This window comes from Lissotriton helveticus, chromosome 7, assembly GCF_964261635.1.
Source record: "Lissotriton helveticus chromosome 7, aLisHel1.1, whole genome shotgun sequence".
In the NCBI taxonomy this organism is placed as follows: domain Eukaryota; kingdom Metazoa; phylum Chordata; class Amphibia; order Caudata; family Salamandridae; genus Lissotriton; species Lissotriton helveticus.
This window is the reverse complement of record NC_136068.1, coordinates 1549352819-1549365835: the sequence shown is the minus strand read 5'-3', so window position 1 is coordinate 1549365835 and position 13017 is coordinate 1549352819. Positions and strand designations below refer to the sequence as shown.

At 49.8% G+C, this 13017-nt stretch overlaps 1 protein-coding gene across 2 annotated transcripts in view; it reads left to right on the top strand.

Moving 5' to 3' along the window:
• The window catches only part of PPP1R12C (protein phosphatase 1 regulatory subunit 12C), a 1267429-nt gene that overhangs the window by 478856 nt on the left and 775556 nt on the right, over nt 1-13017 (top strand). For both annotated transcript variants that reach the window (XM_078655015.1, XM_078655016.1), the window contains exon 8: nt 6319-6452. In XM_078655015.1, the coding sequence (XP_078511141.1) occupies nt 6319-6452 (134 nt within the window). The remainder of the gene's footprint in view (nt 1-6318; nt 6453-13017) is intronic.

Here is a 13017-nt window from a genome sequence, read left to right as displayed (position 1 = left end):
CCATCATTCATCTTCCAAGTCTTTGCACTCGGGGCAGGTAAGTCAAAGCACAAGAAGTCGAGGAAGCATCGTCTCTATTTGACTACTCCCCGTCATTCGGCCGACGGGATGAGGGTGGTGCCCATCCCGCGGCTCCGTGTGCGGAGCCTGAAGAGTCCGACTCAGCCTTCCCGTGGACCCCGAGCGACCCTTGCCCAGCTTCGTCAATTTTGCGATGCATGCCATCTTTGGGCAGCCTTACTCCACCGGCACACCTTCGGGCCCTGCTGACTCAGCTGGGGGCTCTGGGCCTTCAATGCTGGCGGCTTTGGCCCCGGAGCCGCAGTGTCCCCTTGGATCCAGGCCTGGCTCCGGATCGGCACCGGTTGACCTTGTGACACCTGCCCCGGCGCGGATTCCACCGGCACCACGTCCACAACCGGCGTCGGCTGTTACCCAGCCGACATCAGTCCAACATTCACCTCTATGTAGACACGGAGCCTGACCGGCATTGACAGACACCAGATCCTGCGCAGACAGTTACTTTTGTGCCTTTGTTCTACCCTGGCACTTTTAGACCAGATTGTTAGCCAGAAGAGGGAGAGGAAGATTGGGAGGGACCCTCTAACTGACCAGTTAGGATATGAACTGGACTGAAGAGAGGAACTTGGGGAAGCCAGTACTTTGGATACCTCACCAGACCTTGGCATGTTGTCTCCTCCTACCGTGGCTACGGAGGTGAGAGCGTCTTACGCCGTGGCGTTGCGTAGTGCAGCCCAGGCTCTCCACCTAGAGCTACCTACGGTGGCAGTCAGGACTAACCTCCTGACAGAGGTGCTTCAACCGGTGGCGAGGTCTTCGTTGTCCCAGCTTCCGTTTAATGAAGCCCTCACTGGTATCCTTTTAGGCACTTGGTCCAGGCCCAACACAGGGGCTCCTGTGGATAGGATGATTGCACAACAACACCGCTCGGCTCAGGTAGACCCATCTTTCCTCTCCCAACACCCCACCCCCTGAGAGCTTGGTGGTCCAAGCTTCTATCTCCAAAGGCGCATTCCCTAACGCACCACCTGATAGGGAATCCAAAAAGCTGGACCATCTTGGGAAAATGTTCTCTTCCTCCAGCTTGGTACTGCGTCTGTAAACACTACATGTCTGTTGGGCAGTTATACCCACTCCGTGTGGGATATGGTGGCACAAGTGCTGCCTCAGTGCTCGGAGGAGGTCCGGGCCGTATTCTCCCATGCAGTTGCCGAGGGGAGAGACTCAGCAAAGTAAACCATCCGCTGTGGGCTGGATACCGCTGACTCACTAGGCAGGGCGATTTCCACTATGCCTGGTTGTGGTCGACTATTTTTTCAGGTGATGTCTAATCCACGCTTATGGACATGCCCTTTGATGGCCGTCGCCTATTCGGTGAAAAGGCAGAGAACGCGCTGGAGCGCTCTAAGGACTCTCTGGCATTAGCGAGCTCCTTGGGCCTCTCCACCACCTGCCCTGCGTAGTCTTTTCGCCCATTTCGTGACTTCGGAAGGGGTGCCTGCCACGTCCCGCCCAGAGCCACAGGCCAGCGGAAGCTGTTCAGCCCCTGAGCGGCCGGGGATGTGTGAACCACCGCCGTGGTTCTGAGGGCCAGCGAGCAGGCCAGTCTTCCACAGCCCCTTCGGCCACAGTCTTCCAACCCTCCTAGTCTGACCTTTCAGGGCCACCAATTGCCAGTGGTCGGCAGGATTCACCATCCCCTCCCCCACTGGCGCACCATCACTTTGTACAGGTGAGTTTTGCAAATAGTCCTAAGGGGCTGCTCCCTCCCCTTTGAGACTACCCCTCCATCCATGCCATCTCAGTACCATCGCATGTCGGAGGACCATCTGGCCCTTCTCCAACAGGAAGTTTTGGCACTCTTTGCCAAGGGTGCCATTGAGCAAATCCCTGTCCCAGAAGTAGGTTGTGGTTGTTGTTCCCACTACTTTCTGGTGCAGAAGAAGGACAAAGGCCTGCGTCCTATCCTGGATCTCAGGGACGTCAACCGCTCCCTCCCGAAGGCGAAGTTCAAAATGTTGACACTAGCTCGGGCCTGTCTGCCCCGACCCTGTATTGTTGTACTTGCAGGACGCCCCTACATTTACATCTCAGTTTTGCCGGCCCACCGGCGTTACCTACGGCGCACGGTAGGCTATGAGCAATTTCAGTTCACCACGCTCCACTTTGGCCTCACCAGCGCCCCTCGGGTGTTCACGAAAGTGATGGCGGTGGTCGCAGCTCATCTGCGCAGATCAGGGGTTCCAGTCTTACCCTATCTCGACGACTGGCTGTTGAAGGCAGGCTCGCCCCAGGCTGTCGTCTCCCACCTCCAGACTATGGCCGACCTCCTGTGCCGAAGTCACACCTGACTCCCTCTCAGAAGCTCCTCTTCATCGGAGCGGGTCTGGACACGACGCAGTTTCGGGTCTATCCTCCCGAACAGCCAGTCTGGGATATTCGAACTATGATTCCGATCTTCCAGCCTCTATCACCAGGTTTCGGTCAGGATGACCCTCTGGCTACTGGGCCTGATGGCCTCCTGCATCCTGCTGGTGGGCTATGCCAGATGGCATGTATCCAGTGGGCATAACATCAGGGGAACCTGTCCGATTGCGTCCAGATCTCGGAAGGCACTGCACACCAATTGCTATGGTGGCTAACGAACCAGGAATGGGTCGACGGTAGATCCCTCTCCCTTCCCCAACCAGATTTCACAGTGGTGACTGATGCGTCACATCTGGGTTGGGGCGGCCACATGGGGAGGCGGAGATCAGAGGCCTCTGGCAGAGTCCGGGCTCCACATCAACCTTCTGGAGCTTCGGGTGATTCGTCTTGCACTCAAGGCATTCCTTCCCTCTGTCCGGGGAAGAGGAGTGCAGGTGTTCACGGACAACACTACCGCCATGTTGTACTGCAACAAACAAGGCGGGGCGAGGTCATGGACCCTTTGTCTAGAGGCCCTCCGCCTCTGGACATGGCTGGAACAGCAGGGCATATCCCCGGTGGTTCTACACCTGGCAGGATCACTGAATGCCAGGGTGGAACCGTTCAGCCGCAGATGCATAATGGATCACAAATGGTGTCTTCACCCCGAGGTGGTGCAAGGTCTCTTTCAACAGTGGGGAGAGCCTTGGTTAGATCTATTTGCCACCGAAGAGAACGTGCAATGTCAGCAATTCTGCATGTTGAAACTTCAAAGGCGGCACTTGCTAGGAAACTCTTTTCGTTGCGAGTGGAGTTGCGGTCTTTTATACGCCTTTCGGCTTATACCACTTCTGCCCAGAGTGCTGAACAAGATCAAGCGCGACCGGGCCCAAGTCATTCTGGTGGCTCCGGATTGGGCACGAAGAGTCTGGTGTCCCGAGCTGGCCATCGATCCTCCAATCAGACTGACTCTTCGGGAGGATCTTCTGTCTCAGCCGCAGGGGACGGTCCTCCTCCCGAACCTTCCCAGCCTCCACCTCCTTGCGTGGAGATTTAGCGGCGGCAGTTGACGTCGTTTGACCTGCCTCCTAAAGTCTGTGATGTTATCTTGACGGCCAGGCGTCCCTCCACTAAGACTGTATATGCCTTTAGTTGGAACAAATTTTGCATGGTGCGCAGCAAAGGCTGTGGATCCCCTTACTGCCCCTCTTTCGGAGGTTCTCTTGCTCCTTCTTTCTTTAGCGTAGCAGGGCTTTGCTCTGGGCACTATAAAGGTCTACCTCCTGGCCATTTCAGCCTTTCTTAGGCTTCCTGATCAGCCTTCTCTTTTCAAGTCCCCTGCAAATCTCTTCCTTAAGGGCATTACTCATCTTTGTTATCCTGTTCCCTTTATAATGCCCCAGTGGGACTTGAACTTGGTTCTTGCGTATCTTATATGCGCTCCCTTTGAGCCGCTACACAACTGTCCTCCCAGGCTTCTAACTTTAAAAACTGCCTTCCTGTTGGCTGTCACCTTTGCCCACAAGGTGATTGAGCTCCAAGCTCGTTCTTCAAAGCCTCCTTTTCTGACTGTCCATCCGGACAAGGTTGTCCTTAGAACATGTCCATCCTTCCTTCCCAAAGTGGTTACACCTTTCCATATTGGACAGACCATCACTTTGCCAACCTTCTTCCCTCCTCCGCATACTTCCAAAGAGGAAGAGAGGCTCCACCATCTGGATCCAAAACATGCGCTTTCATTTTATTTGGATCGCATAAAGCAATTTGGGTGGATGACCAGCTCTTTGTTGGCTATGTGGGCGCCAATATAGGTCGGGCGTGCACAAACTGATAATCTCTAGGTGGGTCTTTTTGTGTGTTAAAGTGTGCTATTCTTTGGCAAAGAAGGAGCCTCTTGTGAGACTGCTTGCCCATTCCACCAGGGCGATGGCAGCTTCCACTGCTTTGGGACGAGGAGTCCCCCCCTCAATGACATCTGTCAAGCAGCTACGTGGGCATCGCTGCACACGTTCACAAAATACCACTGCCTGGACAGCCAAGTCCAGAGAGACGGCTTCTTTGGCCGATCTTTTCTTCAGGACTTTCTGGTGTGAACTTGGTTTTCAGACCCACCTCCGGGGTTGGTATTGCTGGGGTATCTATTCTAAGGTAAGGAATCTATAACTAACTTTGAGACCAGTTGCGGACTGAGTGTGTACAACAAATGCTTTACCTTGTCCTCTGATACTGCCTTTCTGCTCGACCGAGCTACCACTGTAGAAAGTAAGGTTATATCTAACCTTAGCCTCTGCCAAACCTCTGGGGACCCTTGACTCTGTGCACACTGTACCGTACTTTTGTCCAGTGTATACAGAGCCACTTTCTTACACGAACCCACAAGCAGGAGTCGCCACCAAGGAAATCAAAAGGTTTGTACTACAATAAAAAGGATAAATAAAATATTAAGATACAGATTCAAATGACAAGAAATAACACTTAACATGCTAAAACACCATAAAGTCTGCTCGTGGGAGCAGATCTGTATCACAAATGTCCGATCTTCCCCCAAGGGGGGCCTAAAGCAAAGGCATAAAATTGATACCCATGAGGAAAGTGATCTTTAGCCCAGGGGCAGCACCCCCCGCATACAGAAACTTAAGCCTAGTGTTGAGCAGTTAACAGTCCACCGTCCCCCACCCCATTCCCCCATCTCACCCCATGGAAAATAAAGGACGTGTGGGCCAAACGGGTCAGTGACCCTTGTCCAGGAGGCTGCTTTCCAACATACAATAAAGAAACATTCTGTGCCTAGTGGTTTTCTGCCCCCTTTCCTACTGCCCCCTTCTTGGGGGTCAGATCAGCCAAAAAGAGGGTGATCTGCCCCTAGGGTGAGAGGGAAACAAAGGCGATGCCCATTTCAAAATTGGGAGCAACCATTGCCCAAGGGGCCAGTCCCACACGTGCATAAATAAAACATCCCTGGTGTCTAGTGGTTTTCTGACCCTCCTTGGGGGCATATCGACCTAAAACATGGGTGATCTGCCCCCTGGGGGACAGAAACAGCCAAAACATGCCCTAATATTTTCGAGGACCTACCCTTGTTCAGGGGGCCGCTACCCACAACAGACATATCCCTGGTGTCTCGTGGGGGCATTCCTGCTGCGCGATAGTGGTCTCACCCGCAATCCCACAGCAGGAATGCAATACAGAGATACCTCAGTGTGGGATTAAGAAAGTTTCCACTTCCGTGATGTCGCTCGCCTCTCCTGCGAGCGAGGGGAACACCTGAAACGTATATAGTGCTCACAAGTGTTCAAATGGAGCAGCAAAGTGGAAGTCAGATCTGGTTCAGGATTCTGACTATGCAAGCCCACAGCGTTTCAACATCAGAGATTAGAGGTCTTCACCAAGTCTAGCAGGAGTGAGGGCACTAAAGTGGGAGTGCCCACGAATCCCAAGGATGCAATATTTGATTATGGTACTGGGAAGCTCAAACGAAACCAGAATCGAAGAATGAGATGGATGTAACTACAGGTGGAAAAATACAACATTACCATCATTGAACCCTGGATCATTCCGAGAGAAGGTAGAGGTCTAAAAGATCGGGCACTAAAGGATCTCTAAATCAAGGGCAGGAGGGCAGCACCATCAGAGTTGCAAGACGAGTAATTCCTCTAGAGCATATATTGCTTAGAACCGCGAGTGAGCAACTATTTAGAACACTGTGCAAAAAGTCACCTTCTGCAGAGTGTAGTCTTGGCATATGATATCGCAGGAAAATGCAAGGTGATCTTAGAAAGGTATGTGTTGGTTTTCTAGTTCAGTAGTCGCATGCTGTATTGCTGGTTTCGATGCTTTATTTGTGGTGCTCACTAAGTTGCCTCCTTGGGGGGGATATCTTCTTCTCTGAAGGAGTTCGGTGTGTCGGATGAGCAGCAAGGAAAAGATTTCGGTACAGGACCAATCCAAAGAGAGGAAGACCTTGGACACTATCTCAATCGGTGATGAAGAAAGCAGCTCAGAAGAAGAATCTGAGAAAAACAATGGTGGGTAAAAATATTAGGTTTCCTTATCAAGGTGCTGATAAAGTGTTCTCCTGTCATCCATTCTGGGGTAATGCTGCAATTTAGTTTAATCTTTAATCCAGAATTTATTGTGCTCTGTTGGAAACATTGAGTCACTCATCCTGCTTATTATCCATGTCCGAAGGTATGGCACACAAACTAACATTTCTGTTTCAGTTTATTTTTTTAACATTGGTTTTGTAGAATGTAGGTAGCGAACTTCTTATGTAGTGTACCAAAATGAGGTACACTATGTAGAAAGTCCAGACGACCCTTATTGGCTTACAGGGCTTAAATTAATAATCCGAAATGCTCTCTTTGGTGGTGTGGGCGAGCAGTGTAGGCTTATCGGAAGGTAGTGTTAAACATTTGTTTTACACAGTCCATTAATGAGACCTGCTCAAGAAGAAACTTGAGACAAATTTAGAAAAATGCAGGTATTCTTATAGAATTTTAGACACCAAGAACTTCGTAATCGGATAAGTACTTTAGACGTTTTCAAATTTTACAGTAGAAACAGTTGAAAATGACAGCTGTCAGATTTGAGGCATAAGTTTCTGGGGCACAGGGACACCGTCCTTTTCTGTGGACCCTGGCTTTGGGGCTCAGGTGTGTAGGTGTTTTGTCTGGCAGGGTCACGCTGTCAAAGTCCTTCACGGTGCATTAGGGTTCTGGTGAAGGGGGGCAAAGCAGGGCAGTAGGGCCACTCTCTGTGCTTTCTTTGTGAATCCTGACGTCCCTAGTCTGTAGGTCGTTGTTGGTGGTTCCCAGACTGGGCATGAAACAAGCCTTGGTTTCTGCAACTGCTCCGGTACCCAGGGTATTGGTGCTGGGTAGCTCTTGGGGGTCTTGGCGTGTTTAAACTCAGTGGGGAGACTGATCTGACTTCCTTGAGCACGAAGACCATTTTCTGGGGTGCTGCTCCCACGGTGTGCCTGCGGGTCTACAGAATGCTGGACCTGGTAGCTGCAGTCAGTGCATGGTGGTACAGGCAAGTGGCTCCTCCACCCCAAGGGAGATCTTTCCTGGTTGAGGTGCGAGATGGTCCTCTAAGGGTGTCAAGTACTTTGTGAAGTCGGCCGTGGCAAAGTACAAGCAGCCTGGCAGAGTTTGGCACCAGTCTTTGATACCGGTCCTCTGTTCTAGCTCTGTAAGTCCTATCTTGTCTTCCACGGTTCACAGTAGTCAGTCTTGGCATGATCTTTTTTTCCTGGTGTCGGGGGCCACCAAAATACTACATTTAGCGGTGTTAAGTGAAGGGTAGTAGCCAATGTGCTACTTATCCTTGGTCACTACACCCCCTCTATTACCACTCCCTGTGGGGCATGGGCATACCCTGTCCCAGAGTTTCTAATTCCACTAAAAGCATGATGGAGAATCCCTTCTTTCTATGTGCACTTCATGCAGTCCACTTTAGGGGTGTAACTAGTCTGAAAGTGAACATGCCTTATGACTAGCTTAATTTGCTACCTGTCCTGGTGCCACATGGGTCTCCGGGCGGGGGAGGAATCTCCCAGGTCTAGGGTAAGCCGGGGTCTCATATTAAAGGAAGCATTCTTTGAAGCCTCTGACCTTGGTATGCAGATTCACTAGCCATCCTGCTGGAGTAGGTGATAACACCTGCCAGAGCAGGAATTGTTGCTGACATCAGAGTGTTGGTTCCACCAAGCAGGGGGTCAGAAACAGGTGTTCCGAGGCATGTGGGCTGCTGAATTCATATCTTTGCATAGATCGCCGCCTAGTGTTGGGTCCGGATGATTGCACCTTGTTGTCCTGGAAGAGTCTTTGAAGTATCACGAGATAGGTGAATCCTCCCCTGGACTACAGTGCGCATGGGCATCTTCTCCATCCTCAGATTGTTTTTTTCCGCCATTGGGTTCGGATGTTATTCCTCTACTCCAACTTCGGAATCGAAACTAACCTACTTTCTAAGGCCAAAAGGCCTTCTACCTCGACGGTATTGTTCTCGCTCTGTACTCCTTGACTCGATTTAACTTTCCATCTCGATCCGGTCGTCGACGCGGGCCATTGGGCCTTTTTGACGCCACGTGGGACTGCTGTCGATGGAAAGGAGTCCGTTCAAAAGGTGCCCACAATGCCACGTCAAATTCCCGCATACTGACAAACATACAGTATGCAACAGGTGTTTATCACCAGACCACAACGAACAAACGTGCTGAGCGTGTCTCCAATTCCGTTCGAAGAAAACCACCTGGAATCGATGGGCCGCTAGGCAAGAGATGCAGCGGCAAGCACCGGAACCGGAGAACATCTTCGATGACTAACACGACCTCCCGGAAGCGGCAGACTCTGATCTAGGAATCTTCTCCGTTGAGGACCAGTCGACTCCGATGACCAGATCACGCCGGGACAAAAAGGGAGTACTCCGCCCCCGACCCCGCTTATTCCAAAAGAAAAGGCTCCAGTCGACGCATCGCCTAAAGGCCTTCGCCGAGATCGACAAGTTACTTCAGAAGCCCTGCCTTCAGGCTCGGCTCCGAAGCCCAAGACTGAGCCTTTTGATACACCTGGCCCGAGTAACACTCTCCCCAAAAAGGTTGTCGAACCGAAAAAGGTTGTCGAACCGAAGGTCATCGAACCAAAGAAGGTTGTCGACCCAAAAGTCGTCGAACCGAAGAAGGTTCTCGAACAAAAGGTCTGCCAACCCAAGAAAGTTATCTAGCCAAAAGCTCTCAAGCCGAAAAAGAGCTCTAAGCCACAGAAGGTCGTTGATCCAAAGAAGATACTCGACCCGAAGAAAAAGCCCGTAGACACGAAAAAAGCCGTCTACTCGAGCAAAAACACCGAGCCGAAAAAGGTTGACGAGCACAAAAAACAAGACTAACGTATCGAACCAAAGACTCCAATCGATCCGAAACAGGTTGTCGATCCAAACAAGGTCGCCGAGCCAAAAAAGACTGTTAAAGTAATAAAGAACGTTGACAAGGACAAAGTCGTCGAACCGAAAAAGGTCCCTTACCCTAAAGCAACAGTCGAACCAGACAGAGCTCCACGACCTAAGGGGCTCGAGCCAAAAAGTCATGGACTAGTCACTAAGCCAAAAACATTGGCACCAAGGCCACAGACAGTTGAGGAAGAACTCTTCCATCCTGATCCATTGAGTGAGGAACAATCTAAACTGTACATAGACCCTGTAACAGGAAAGGTTACAGTTTACCATCGGAAAAAGAGATCATTGGACACGAACACTCCTTCCCCTGTTCCTCCAAAGAAAAAAGACTTGGGGACATCTCCCTCAAGACCTTTCACTCCTCCTCCTCTCTATCCTAATATGCCTTTTGTGCCTTACTCTCCTACACATTCACAGTATGATGAGGAAGAGAATATGGGGGTTAGATCCTCATGGCAATTCTGATGAGCCACAGGATCCTGATGCACAAAATCCTGATGCACAAGATAACACATGGGATGACAAACGATCCATATGATCCACAGCCCATCCCAGACACCTCCACATACACCATTCTTTTCAATCAATTGCTAGATAGGGCAGCAAAATATCACAATGTGGACATGCACACTGACACCATAGAAAGGACTTTTTATTTGACACCTTTCCTACTTCTGAGAAAAATGTCAGAACACTTCCTATGTTAAAAAGGGTACTTAAACATGCGCCAGACATATTCAAAGATCCAGCCAGAGCGCGTGTACTCAATCCCAGAATAGAGCAGAAATATAAGGGGGCCCCATCTGACCCTGCCTATATCAAATACCAATTGCCTTTAGACTCACTAGTAGTGTCAAATGCCCGAAAGAGAACCAACTCACAAACAGGAGATGCTCCCCCTCCTGACAAGGAGTCTAAGATCTTAGAAGCCTCAGGCAAAAGGGTGGCCTCACAAGCTGCAAATTCATGGAGGATTGCAACCACACAGGCTTTATTAGCACCCTATGATAGAGCACATTACGATGAACTTTTGAAGCCTTGCTGCAACTTTTACCAGAACCTTTTAAAGCTAAAGCTAACAACCTCATTCAGGAAGGCAAATTTATAACTAATGCTTCCATTAAATGTGCGCTTGATGCAGCTGATACAGCAGCAAGATCCATTAATACTAGTGTATTACTACGCAGGCTTGCGTGGCTACGCATCTCTGGTTTTAAGAACGAGGTGCAATCCACAATCCTCAACCAACCAGTTAACCCAGATTTCCTGTTTGGTCTAGCAGTAGACTCAATCTTAGACGAAATGAAAAAAGATACTGAAACTGCTAAGTCTATGGGCGCACTTCAGTTTCAACAACGCAGAGGTTCCTTTCGTCGCTCCTCCTACAGAGGCTCCGCAAGAGTCAACACATCACAGGCTTCCTCTACATTCAAAGGTAACACCCAGAGTACATTTAATAAAAGCTCCAACAGAGGGGGTTATAGGGGAAACAACAACAAGGGCAGGGGACGTGGCGGCAATAACACCAGAGCCTCCACTGCCACCAAACAGTGACTTCATCACACTCACTCTGGACCACCCAACACCGGTCGGAGGCAGATTAAAACAATTCCCTCCAGTCTGGAATGCCATTACCACAGACAGACAGGTGGGTGAGACAAATTATCCAGTATGGTTTACTGCCTGGAACTCACTTCTACTCCACCCAACATACCACCCAACATACCACCCAAACATCGTCCTATGTCCAAAGAACACATCACACTGTTACAACAAGAGGTCGCGTCCATGCTAGAAACGGGAGCCATAGAGCCAGTCCCTTTTCAACATCCAGGGACAGGAGTATACTCTCTATACTTCCTAATTCCCAAGAAGGATGGGTCCCTCAGACCCCTTCTAGACCACAGACCGCTAAATCAATACATACTCTCAGAGCATTTCCATTGGGATTACTCTACAGCAAGTACTCCTGTTACTCCAGCAAAACTACTTCCTTGCTACATTAGACCTCAAGGACGCATACTTTCACATACCTATACATCCAGCTCACAGAAAATACCTCGGGTTCACAATAGAAGGGCAACATTATCAATTCAAAGTTCTCGCCTTCGGGGTAACTACGGCCCCAAAAGTTTTCACAAAATGCCTAGCGGTTGTAGCAGCACACCTCAGAAGGCAACACATCCACGTGTTTCCATACCTCGACGATTGGCTCATAAAGGCCAACTCATACGCGCAGTGTGCAAGCCATACGTCTCAAACACTCCAGCTGCTGCACAGTCTGAGGTTCTCCATAAATTACCCAAAATCACATCTACAGCCCTTCCACATACAGCAATATATGGGAGCCACAATAGATACCTCAGTAGCAAAAGCATATCCAAATCCAGCCAGGATAGCCAATATGCAGACTCTCATTCAAAAGTTTCAGCCACAACACTCCTTACCAGCTCGAGTGTTCATGCAGCTCATAGGCATGATGGACTCCTATATATTCATTGTCCCTCATACCCGACTTCAAATGCATCCACTGCAAGAATGCCTAGCAAGGCAGTGGAACCAAGCTCAAGGACAATTAAAAGACCTAGTGTTCAATTAAAAGACCTAGTGTTGGTGGACAGTCGCGCTTACAACTCTCTGCCACCAACCCACAAAACCTGCCTCCACCAACCCACAAAACCTTTCCAAGGGGCGACTGTTCCAAGAGCCGGTTCCACAAGTAGTACTAACAGCGGACGCATCACTGACTGGTTGGGCAGCCCACCTACTTCAGTTCAAGGGCTCTGGACAATCAAACAAAAAACACTGCACATCAACCACTTAGAGTTGCTCGCAGTATTTCTAGCACTGAAAGCTTTTCTGAAGTACTTGTACAACAAGACTGTGTTGATCCGGACGGACAATATGACTGCCATGTATTACATACAGAAGCAGGGAGGGACACTCTCCACAGTTCTCACCTAGCACAAAGCATATGGAGGTGGGCGATTCCAAAGAACATCTTTCTCCTAGCAGAACACCTGCCGGGGAAAGATCATCAAGTAGTAGATCTGTTAAGCAGGCACAGCCAACAGCTACACGAATGGGAATTTCACCCTCAGGTTCTCAAACCATTCTTTCAGCAATGGGGGCATCCAAAGATAGACCTGTTTGCCACAAACAAACTTAAAATGCCAGTACTTTGCCGCCAGGTTCACACATCCGTTGTCACAGGGCAATGCGATCTGCATGAACTGGTCAGGCAGATTTGCGTACGCTTTTCCACCAACCCCACTGATTTCACTGTTGGCATGCACTCTATGCCAGAAGTCACTCACAATGATCCTGGTTGCTGCCACATGGGCAAGACAACCATGGTACACAACGTTTCTAGAACTTTCAGTAGTTCCCCACCAAAAACTGCGCCTCTCGCCACATCTTTAACTCAGAACCATGGAGAAATCAGGCACCCAGATCCCAATCAGATGAACCTTGCGATCTGGCTCCTGAAGTCTTAGAGTTTGGGTACCTTAATTTGCCTCCTGATTGCATGAACATTATCAAGGAGGCAAGACGTCCTACTACTAGAGCATGCTATGCAGCTAAATGGAAGAGATTTGTAATTTATTGCAAAAATAACCAAATCAACCCATTAGA